The 12,643-nt window shown below is 30.2% G+C and overlaps 1 protein-coding gene across 1 annotated transcript; it reads right to left on the reverse strand.

Annotated features, from left to right (window-relative positions):
* Positions 1-5,609: 5,609 nt before the first annotated feature.
* On the reverse strand, positions 5,610-8,745 carry LOC129972067 (uncharacterized). The gene is made up of 2 exons (XM_056086047.1): positions 8,225-8,745; positions 5,610-5,760 (listed from the first exon to the last, which is right to left on the reverse strand). The coding sequence occupies exons 1-2, from the start codon at positions 8,743-8,745 to the stop codon at positions 5,610-5,612; spliced, it is 672 nt and encodes a 223-aa protein (XP_055942022.1).
* Between the last annotated feature and the right edge of the window lie 3,898 nt (positions 8,746-12,643).

Genomic DNA, 12,643 nt, shown 5'->3' on the forward strand with positions numbered 1-12,643 from the left:
TTCTTATAAATATGAATCTGATTGACTGAAAATGCTATAAACCATATACATGAAATTTGACATATGGTAATATCAACTTCACAGTAGAACTAGTAAATCTTGGATTATATTCAGAAATGCTAAGATTCTCTAATTTTGATAGATATATAACTTATATTATTTTGAAGTCTTACTATATTTTGAAGTCTTACTATATTTTGTACATCTACTAATTTTCTGTAGTACTAAACTTTCCATCTCCTTGAGCTAATTGAAACGGAATAAACTTCAGTTGATACAAAAAATCTCTTACTGAAATCAAATATATTTTTAAAAAAAAATATGAGTGAGAAAATAAAATTATTCATCATTGACCTCTTATGTGTGCTATAGAATATGTTTTATAATTTATGGGATATCTCAAAAATTATGCAGTAAAAATTTCTCTGGTTTATCGCAAAATTCAATTTTACCTCCAAAAGCATTTGAATGTTGTAAATAATAATATTTCATTTTGTTTGTCAATAAATGACCTTCTGAAAAAATTATAAAGTCGATTTTTTTTTCTTTCGATCTTCTGAATTATATTCAGAAAAATTAAAAAAAACATTTCAATTTTCTGCCATCCTGCTTTGAATATCGCTAGGTTAAAACAATCAGCAGTTTCCTCGTTTCAGACCAATAAGATTTGGAAAAATTCCAAGTGTTGATTGGCTTATTTTCCTCTAGACCATCAATGAAGTGGCTGAAAACTGTACGCTTCTATAAAATAGTGGCATTCAGATTCTCATAACTCAAATCATATTGTGATGAAAAGAAATTTAATATATATATATATATATCTCAAAATATATATATCTATATAAATATCGCAAAAATATATTATTAGATTGGCCTCATAGAATTGGGCCCGGTTTAGAGTGGATATCTCTTATATGTTAGCAAATGTTTGCCTTAAATAACGCAGAATTATTGGATCAGTCAAAAAGATGTTTCAGAAGGTCATAGAAAAGTTTTTGTTGCATTCATTTTTCTAGTAAATATGTTTCATAATTAATCCCTTTTGTTCAAACGCATTTAAAAATTGCTCTTTTCTAGGTTTAGTTTGCAGCGAGTTAATTCAATCTTTTAATTTTATCTTTTGTCGGCGTAATGGTAGCATGTTGCTAAGTGCTCATTTTTTTTCAGGCATGCGTAATGTTCTTGTGGAGGTCAATTTTTTAAAATTTTATATGAACTATGTTGTTGGAAAGCATACTTTAAATATCTTTTTTAAAAATTGATTTTTAAAAAATAGAAAATTTTATAGAGCAAAAAATTTTATTATTATAAGATTGATGATTTTTTGAATTTTAAGATGATGTCAATAAACGCCATTTTTGTAAAAAATCAATCATAACGTTTTTGAAAATTAACGTGGAAAAAAGCCAAAAATTCGTTCAATTATTAATTAATTAAAATTAAAAAACAGTTCCGAAATTCAAATTCATATCTTCCAAAGTATGTCTGTGCTACATATTTTGGTGGCTCTAAGTTCAAACAGTCTATTCTATAGAGCACTAACACACACACACACACACACACACACACACACACACACACACACACACACACACACACACACACACACACACACACACACACACGCACACACACATTCAGTTTATTATATTAGCAATATGAAATAAAGCATTTGAAGGAAAAGATAATACCTTTAATACAAATAGAGTCGGTGCAGAGAGAACCTGCTTGAAAAAAGTAGAAAAAAAAATATATACCTTATCAATATGTACTAACGTACGAATAGCCAAAGATAACGGAGTTCAATATAAACACATTTGATATAAAAAAATTTATTGAACCTTGTTATTCCAATGAAATATTTATATTAAGGAGAAGGGCAAAATGATTTTTAGTATTTGCATTTTAAAGCATCAACATTTCATTGATATAAATAACAATGCATAATATAGTTAAATATATATATTGCAGAGTTAAATAAGTCTTGAAATTAAATATTTATCATGAGGAGATTTTAGCCCGACGAATAAATGTTAGTGTTGTTTGATTGACAAATGCTTCACTGTTACGCGGCTCAAGGCGATCCCCTGGAATTACCTAATTGTAAATACAGTTCCCAATACATTTATAAATATTCATTCGCTAAAAATCATTTGGATACCACCAATGCTTCTACATTTATATTTAAAAAAAATGTGCTTACTTTTTGTGATGACACAAACTATTACTTTTTCATGAGCCCTTAAAAATTTGAAGTTTATTCTAGATTTAATAGCGTCCCATTCCGATAAGCGTTATTTTAATCGGACCTTGTTATGTCCGATGGAAGATGATCAGATGATGATAATGGAATTTGTGTAAGTTCTTTATTTAAACGTTTCTATCACCCCGGCCATAAAGTGTTTGATCCTCAACATCAAATTTAATGCACAATTGGCTTATATGTCTACAAAACGATTCTTCAGCAAAAGCATGTTTCGAATCTGGAACCATCTGGTTCTAAATTCAAGACCTTGCTATTAGATCACAATGGTTTTTATGAAGAGGAGGGTGACAATTCTGCGACTGCTTTGGTAATACGCAATTGGAGGCGTAGAGGCATAGATATTGACCAGGGGCTGTGGTCTCCCTAAAACTCTCTCGCATACTTTCAAATAAAGTTGTCATGACAGGGAACGCCTTGGATAACATTGGAGTACAATAGTTAGGAAATATTAAATTTGGCGTGAATTTGGCGATTTCACTGATTCTATCGTCTGGTCCTCGGCGATATTTTTATGGGGGGGGGGGTATTTATTCCAATGCCATTAACAGCATTCGAAAATCGAATATGTGATTTAGACATGTTTTTCCCAATCGACTGAAATAAAAAAATTGGCACAAAATTGCACTTGCAGTCACAAAATCCCTTATTAGATTTGATATATTTAAGTCATTGCGTTATTGAATTATCACGTTTACATGTTTCCGAAAGTATATACCGGAGACCATTGTTGGATTTAGCTGAAAATTTAACAGGTGTCTACATTATACATTTACAATCTGTGTACCAAATTTTATCTATCTAGCTCTCTTCATTATGTAGTTATCGTGTTATATTGGAACAGTCGGACAGTCGAACTTCCTCTGAACAGATCTGATTTAAAATTTGATAGAAATCTGCGAATTAGTTGTAAAAACAGTATACCAAATTTCATCCTTCTAGCTTAAAACATTTTTGAGTTATCTTTGTCACAGACAGACTGACGGACATTTTCCAAAAATGTCTTTTTCTAACTCAGGACGGTCTAAAACGTGGAGATTCATTAAAATTCCGAGTTCGAATTTTTTGACGATTACAATATTTTCTCTATAGTACGCATACGAGAAAGTAAAAAAGAGATAAAAATTTCGTGGATTAACCTTGGAAGTCGCCAAGGAAAATGCGTTTTAACTCTTTTTGGAGCCTAATAAGGCACAGAAGGGCTAATAAAAAAATATTATGCTCTATGTCCTTTATCATTCGACATCTCAGCCTGCAGTTTAAAAAGCCCACAATTCAGATAATGAAAATCCCAAATTAAAATTTAGAAGCTCTAACATTCGCAGAATAAGAACGGAAAGCATCTGCAAACATTGATGGACTCTTTCTGGTCAGTGCAGAAGTCCCCGGCAGATGCCGTTACGGTCCAGGGGCCCCAAAGGGTTAGAGGGTTCCCCGAGGCGTGATTTACGAGGCACCTGACCGTCAGCTGGAGGCTGCCCCTTTGTATCCTCCGCGACCTTTTCTTTCAGACATTACGACTGATTCTCAGTGACAGTGGTCTGTTCATTTTGATCCCGATTGATTCATTACCGTCCGATCCGAATCATTCGTCCCTTGGAAAGAAGATGTGAATGAAGTTTCCATAAAGAGGAGATTAGTTGCACAGCAGCGATTTTCGAAATTCGTTTGGGTAATCGAGTTTTCTTTATTTTAAAAATATGAATTTTTCGTTAGCGATTTTTCTACGTGTTTTTTGCAACATAAAGAATTGAAAGGACCATAATATGTATTTAAAAGGGAAGAGAATAGATATTTAGGAGTAACATAATTGAGTCGTCCATTCGACATCGCAGACTTTTGAAAGCATAACTATTAGTGGGCAAACTGTGTATGATAGCTGATTATGGATATGAAAAGATATTTTGATACTATTCTATTATTCTGCATTATTCGAATAGACAAATAAATTATTAATATTTGGCTCTTGGCTGTAATCGAGAGACTCTTGGTGTATCAAAATGTTCTTCAAGTTCCGTCGCAAGAATCCAGATTTATTGTAAAAATGGATTTTAAAAATTTCTAAGGTACATTTTAAACTTACGACCCATTGCACTGTATATTAATCACGTTTGGTTACATATTTATTAACTTACTTATAATAAAATAAAATTAACAAAGCATACAATACATATCTAAAATAGAAGTACAACTTGCATTAAGTTATTATAATTAATACAAAAGTGTACAAATTGATATAATCTAAATAAGAAACGACGATGATCAGATTAAGTATAAATTAAAAAGCAATAGAAAACAAAAATTCTGATGCTAGATTTTTATAAAACTTTGTTTAATTTAAACAAACTATAGTCCCATCTTGAAGTTACACAAGGACAATTTTTGTAACTGATCTTGCATTAAAAAAAATTTTTTTTTTTTTTACATCTCATATGGCACCTGATTTTCAAGTTTCCATTCCATACCAGTAGCAGGATAGCAGCCTCTAAACAGATTTAACGTGCACTAAGTACATATATTTGGCTTATATTCCATGGAATAGATTTTGGAGCTTCTTACATTGGCAGCCACTAAGATTCACCCGAAAGCACATTGAAGGCATAAACTTGAATGATTGCCACGATTGGATAGGCGAGAACTAAGGTTGAGACCTAAAGGCCATCACAGGCTACAGTACAACCCCTCCCATAGGAGACACTCCTATGGGAGGGGTTGAACTGTCCGTCATCCGTAGTGGGTAGATGATTCTACAATATTTCTGTTATCACTAGAAAGAACCAACTATTATACAATAACTTCTCATCCCCATGTCTGAGGTATTCTCCGGTAAGACGAACTTTCTATCCAAAGAAGATTATAAAGCACAAAGTAAAGAATTATTTCAAACAGCAAAGGAGTAGTTCTTAATGTTACGAGATCTAAATGAATCATGAGCAATAAATTCTAAAGTGAAATAGACGACATGACGACCTGATCTCACTTTAAACTTTATGGATATCACGCGAGCATTCATCAATTCCATTGTATTTTATGATTTGTTCATGAGTCTATTGATTTATAATAGAGAAGGAAAAGCTGTCCCAGCAGTTTTGCTTCTAAATGATTTAATTTGAAAATTGAAGATTTTCTTTTCATAATAAATGAATCATAAAAACAAGTTTATGAAAGGGGAAAAATCACGAAGTGTAGCTTTTTTTTAAATGCTTAATAAGTAATTGTAGTATTCGCATTGAAATACAGTAGACTTTTCTTGTGACGATCATTCAGTTTATCAAAATAACGATGAACGGATCCCCTGTCTCAAAAAACATAAAAAAGAAATCCCCCGGTTCTAGTGATCAACAATTCATTTGCAGTGATCACTTTCGATGTCTCGGTGGTTTGGCACGAATGCTTTATAAGGACAAATCAAGAAGATGGCCCTGATTAAAAAGTCAGCAGACCATCCAGAAGAAGATTGTGATGCCTGATTCAAAGTGGACGTAACTGGAAGACAACTACAAAAGGAACAATTTATCATGCACTGATGAATCGAAGAGAGGCATGCACCACGAAGACAATGACAATGAATTTGAACTAGAAAAGAAACCATCACCAAACCATGAAACTCTGCAACTTCTTGGACTCTTAAAAACTAAATCAAATGCCATGCTGAATCTTTCGCTGTACATCTAGCGTATGCTTCTCATTAATCACGGCTTCTTAGTATGCATTCACTCAATAGTCTGGATATTTTTTAAAGACGGTTAAACAAAACTAAATACGTATGAATTTTTTCTATCTTGTGCACTGGATCGATTTTTCTCTTTTTAATTAAAATAAAGGAATAATACGAATAATGTCTGCGGCTGTTTTTTTCCGGTGTCCTTGTATTCGTACAGAATTCTATTCTTTTGTAGTCATTTCGGTTGTACTGATCATTCGGATGTATTGGTTACTTTGATCTGGACCTCAGTGATCACTACAAGTGGCGTTCACTGTAACTAATATCTGTCAGTAAAAATATTTTGCAGAAATGTATCAGGCTTAATTTGCTTCATTCTTCAAAAATGTGAACAAAGTTTTCCAAAAATATTCCCAATAATTTAATCACTTAAGTCCTCTTTATACGGCTTAGTTCTGTATGAATGGGATGACTGGCTGTAATTAAAAAAAAAAAAAAAACTAATCACTTTCGAAAATTCTTCGAAATGATAACAGACAGGTTCTATTATGTTGACAAAAAGCCGCTTCATTTTCCTTGTTTCAAGCTCTAAGCAGTTTATATAAAGATATTAATTCATTTGTTGAATCCACATTATTTATATATTTGACCAGGTTCTTGGTTGATGATATTTTTAATCTCTTCAATTTTATTTTGAAACGAATTGCATAAAACTCAAAGATATGTGTAAACCAACTAAAATAATAGTCCTGATATATGAAACTTTTTTCTTACTATTCATCTTTTTTTTTTCTTACTTTTTTTAATATTCCTTTTTACAATTCAACTGAAAAGTACTTAACTGTAATATATGAAAAAAAAAGTTTATTTCGATCTTTTGAGATATTGATATTATCAAAACCTCTGATATTATTATGACATTATTTTGATAAGGACCTTTTGATATTATTACGATCTTTTGATATAGAGTCATTTATAATTCATTTTTTAAAAAAATATTTATCTTTTTTTAATATTCCTTTTTACAATTCAACTGAAAAGTACTTAACTGTAATATATGAAAAGAAAAGTTTATTTCGATCTTTTGAGATATTGATATTATTAAAATCTCTGATATTATTATGATATTATTTTGATAAGGACCTTTTGATATTATTACGATCTTTTGATATAGAGTCATTTATAATTCATTTTTTAAAAAAATATTGATCTTTTTTTTTTTATTCCTTTTTACGATTCAATCGAAAAATAGTTGACTGCAATATACGAAAAGAGTAAATAGAATTAAAAAACAAACACAAGCCGGATCAAAAGCATTTACTATGACCTGCATTCAACAAATAATAAATAAGATTATTAAAAAATATTTTCTTCTGAGATCCAATATTTTTGTATGCTGAAAGGGACCAATCCATCAATGTCTGATCAATGGTTGAAACAATGAATTAATCTTATTAAAATTAAATAAATTTCAACTATCCTATAAACTGAATATACCCGAAATCTAGCAGAAGAGATGTTTTGTGCATCTTATGAGACACTTGTTAGATATCCAAAATATCTCAGCCATCACAAACTGAGTGAGTTTCAGTAAAAGGGACAAGATAAAGGGTAGATAATGACATGACTGAAGGGATGTGGGAACCTCCGACAGATGGCGCTCACCAATTGATAAAGCCCATCTGTTCATTGGTCTTTTCTGACGCCTAGACTTGGAGGAATTTTTAACCACCAGGGGGTTGGCTTCGTTCCCTGCTCGCTTGTGCTCTCCAATCCCCTCAGGAAATGTAGTTCCTCTTGGATCGCTTCGCGATCCTAGCTTGCTTTGCTCGCCATCTTCTAAATCACTTTAGTCTAGTAGCAGATATATTCAGATTCAATTTATTCCAAAATATGATAAAACATTGAAAGAAATAAAAAAAAAAATGTAAAGAAAACTCCCAAAAATGTCCTGCATCAAAGTTCTTTGTTAACACAAATAACTTTTCATTTAAAAATCTATATACATCCACCAAAAAAACAAATTAAAAAAAAATTGTGCTTTCCTCACAGTTTTTCGAATTCGAGAACAGAATGAAAAATTGATATTTACAAAGAAACAAATTTAAAAAAATCGTGCTTTTCTCACAATCGCTCAAATTTAGAAGCTACACAACAAAAACAGAATAAGAATTTGATATTTACAAAACAATAAATTGCCTGAAAGCAGCCATATTCAAATTCAGTCCATTCCAAAATAAGTTAAAACAATGAAAGAAATAAAAAACGTGAAGTAAAAATTACTCTCGAAAATTCACCCTAATTCTCCTCTTGGAAACAGTAAGGGATAGACTATGGGATCACAACATTGGTTTAATGGAGAAATATTTTTACCATTACTGCTATTACCTACAGGATAAATACAGATGTCTCGATTAACAGGTGGTACGCCATTATCTCCGGCAAATATCGCAGCAATTTCTGTTTTTGTAATATGTTGTTTATATCTCCGTATATCTAAATTTCTTGTCTCCCTGAAAACCATCCTGATATTTGCAGCATGATTTTCTTCAATTATACGATGCATCTGCAGATAACAATCGATAAACGGATTGATTGCTGTCAACATAAAATCCAATCTTTCCATCACAGAGAACAAACATCCTTCATTTCTCTCCATGCGTTTTTCATTGGCTTCACTGCTATCAAACACATATAACTGACCATAACCTGGTTTGTTATGACCACTGTATAAAGGAGAAACCATGTGGTATATCTTACTATGAATCCTATAACAATATGACCCTATTCCAGGAGGAGGTTTCATTTGAGCTCCCATGGAAGCAAAAGCTAAAGCAGAATTATATTCTCTTATATGCCTTCGATAGTTTCTTCCTTCGACTGAATCACTGATCAGCAAATCTTTCAATAGTTCCGGTGGATTCAACAGATGTTCCAAAACTTTTTTTTTTTTTTCTTTTTTTTTTTTTTTTTTTTATCATGGCAACATTTTGTGTATTTGTCACTTGAATTTACTTCTTTTCCCCAGTAACGTGCCTGGCAAAAAGGACAGAGTCATGACATAGTCCCACAACTATTGCTCCTTCAGTTCGGAAATTTCGCTCCGTACACATAAACGCTTAACCCTATCTCGTTCATTACGATTGGATCTTCTTATGAAAGATTCTTGAGCATTTGTATTCGACCTGTCTTCCCTTTTACGACGATTTCGTTTTAAAATCGATACGACACGACTTAAACTCATCGTAAAATTTTTTTTTCTCGTTTTTTGACCGTTAATTTTTTGTTTAAAATTTTTTCAAACTGATGCAAGAATAGCATTCGCTTGAAATCTTATCAAACTGCGTGTTGATGTTTCCGAATGAGGTCGAAGTGTTGCCAAACGGCGAATAACAAATTTGGCCTGATTTTTCGTCCACTTTAGCGTTTTATATATGTAGATATTCACGGTTTTGTAATTCGGGAATATAACAAGTCTTCTTTAACAATTTTCTACTAAATGGGGTCTTTAAAATGAGGTTTGAAGTGCTCCTAGCCAATTGCTCAGGATAAATAAGCAAATTTAGCGAGGAAATAATATTGATTAAATTTTTTTTTAAATTTAATATATAATTGGATGAAATTAAATTTCTTTTTAACTCTTTTTACTCTTGTTTATTACGCTTGCTTAATACACTGTTTATAACTTTTAATTATCTTTATGTTCTGGATGCATGACTGTCCCGACTACATGATATAATGAAAACTATGCTCAATAATGGGGTCATGAAATAATCCAATACATTCTTAAAATGCTTTCAGTTGCAGTCTAAATTAGGGGGGGGATTTAACGACCCCATCTTCTTCCGTAACAGTTTCTTAAATTTAGAGACAAATAATTTAGAATTTATTAGTTGATTATACTTAGTCAAAGAAATTCCATTCAAATTGATTTTTTTTGTGATGCCATAAATCAAAATGCTCGTCTTAATAATTCTTGTTTGCAGATGTTAAAGAAGGTCATAGTTTTTGTAATTTCGGAAATTGCTCTATCAGATCCATTTTGCTCCTTAAATCTAAAACTTATGAAACCTTGATAAGGTACAGTCGCAGTTGAACAATTTTTAACAAGTTAATACAAGCTAATAATCTATCTAAATGTTTCAAGATTTAGTGAAAGCAATTAAAAAAAATAATAGCATTTATTTCAACAGCATTTTTTCTCTACTAATAATAAAGGAAAATGGATTTTGATGTATTCTGATGATGATTAAATGTGTGCTAAAAATGGCGTTAGACCAGTAAAAAGCTCATGATTATAATAAGAAAATAGCTATCAAAGGACAAGCCACCCAAAAGAAGAAAAAAACCTTTCATTCGCAAATGTGCTAGATGCAAAAAGCACTCAAGACTGTCAAAGGAAATAAAAAAGCCAGAACAAAAAATAAAGGAGCAAGCATAAAAGGAAAATTTTGAGAAGTTCTAAATGGCTCAAGCATAAGAGCCTACATAATATTTCATAGGAATCGAATCATTTGAACATAGTTATAAATAGTAAAATTTACCAAATATAGACAATTTAAGCTTAAAAAAACTGAAAAATAAATAGAAAAAAAATGTAAAAGAAAAAAAAATATAAATAAATAAATGAAAAAAAAAAGAAAAGAAAAAAGAAGTAATATTATGGGGAAAAAATAATAAGTATATACATTGGCTTAGTCTAAAGTAGAGTCTATACTCAGGAACAAAAGATTAGAAAAAAAAGTTTTTTTTCTTATACTCACAAGAACTTTAAGGAAAATGCATGCGCGTTTTTGTTGAACAGGCCAAATCTTTTGACGTAGAGCTACCAGAGTTTCCGAATATATGCTTTTAAAGATGGAAATATGTACCTAAGAGCGATGCTTTAAAATTTAAAATTTTATTAAATAGACTGTAAATGAAATATTGGCGTTTTTCCGTGATCATTTCAGAAAGTATTGCTGAATAAAAATGATTTTTACATCATCTTAAAGTTTAAAAAATTATATTTTTGGTGATATTCCTTTTCTTTGTCGTATAATTTTTTTTTATTTTTAATCAATTATTCAAGAACTTTTATGTAGATTTTACAACAATATATTGCTCGTTTGAAGTGAAATTCAAATCGTTTTCCTGGTTGTTTCTAACATTTTCAACCTGACTCTTTTTTTCCATTGTTGATATGAAGATTCGGTTTATTTTTCCACGCTGAGATTTTCTGTTTAAGATATATTTTTAATAACATTTTTGTAAATTTATAGTATTTAAAATGAAGGCTTAATTGTAGAATCAAGAAAATAAGTTTTAAAGTGCACTCTTTTCTAAACGCTGTTGCTCTTTCATATAATGTAATTGGATGTGTAGAGGAAATGCGTACAGCATAGCACAATGAACAGAGCAATATAAGGTTCCTAAAATAATATGAGTTGCGTGACTATCAAAGTTTGAAGTTTAATGATATTTTGCTGAATAAGCCATTACGATACAGTAAATAAAATATTTAATAAAAAATTTTAACAACCATAATTTAGGCGAACTAATTGATCGATAAAGGTGGATGGTTATTTCATAATTTTAAATGGTAATTTATTATGTAATATTTTGCTTATATTTAAGAAAAATATGATTTATTGTTATTAATTTGATATTATCTGTCTTCAGAGGACTCAAAAGTTATAAATATCAAGAATATCGACAAATAAATAAGAATTGTCATTTTCTATATCTAAGTTTCATAATTCAAACCGAATGCGAAAAATGTATGACTTAAAGCTCATACATTCAACAAAATAGCTCAAATAATTTTTCAAAGGAATTTATGCATCCACTGAGCAGTTTACTTCATGTTTTTTTTTTTTTTTTTTTTTTTTTTTTTTACTTTTAAAAAATATATTCGCCATTTTTTCCTTTAAATTTTATTATCTTCTGAGCGCTATTGAAGGAAAATTATAGTTAACTAAATTTAATTTAAAGCATAATAACGTGTTCATGAAAAAAAAAAAAAAAAAAAAAAAAAAAAAAAAGGGAGGAAAAACACACACACACACACATAAAAAAAACAAAAAACAGCGAAAAATATATTCTTTTAACCTCAAACTTTTCTTCCAGGTTTCGTACAACAAGGATTCTTGTAATCTTTTTCATTTATAAAAAGAACATTTTTTGATTACATGAAGCAATAAAAATTTTAAAGATATCTTTTCATTTTAATAAGTTTTCATTATTTAGAACAATAAAATTTTTAAAAATAACTTTATTCCTCTATATAGAATATTAAAATTTTAAAAATAATTTTTAAATTTAGAGCAATAAATTTTAAAAAAATTTAGCAATTTTTTGTATAGAACAATAAAATAAACAAGTGAAACATTGTTAGTGGGAAATAAAATAAAATTAACTTTAACATGTTTATTATAAATTTTAATAAATATTTCAAACAAACCTTGTTCCGTGCATCTTTCTGTCATTACTAACACTACTTATACATACTGATAATTTACCTACTTTTATATAAAAAAAATGATTTTACTCAGTTTTTAATACCAAAATTCATTGATTCCACGCCGCATTTTTAATGATGGATCATTGTTAAAACCTCCATTAAGCAACGATAAACGATATATTGTAAACTACATATTTCAAATGAGCCTTTTTATGCTAATAAACTACGTCATTTTTTAATTTTTTTGTTTCTGCTTATGTTTTCATACTTTTTT

This window comes from Argiope bruennichi, chromosome 6 (assembly GCF_947563725.1).
Source record: "Argiope bruennichi chromosome 6, qqArgBrue1.1, whole genome shotgun sequence".
Lineage (NCBI taxonomy): Eukaryota > Metazoa > Arthropoda > Arachnida > Araneae > Araneidae > Argiope > Argiope bruennichi.

Coding starts and splice junctions, on each gene's coding strand:
- LOC129972067 (XM_056086047.1), bottom strand. CDS start 8,745: ATGGGAGCTCAAATGAAACCTCCTCCTGGAATAGGGTCATATTGTTAT. Junction 5,761..8,224: donor TTTCCAAGAGGAGAATTAGG/GTGAATTTTCGA, acceptor TTCCTTTTGTAG/TTGTCTTCCAGTTACGTCCA.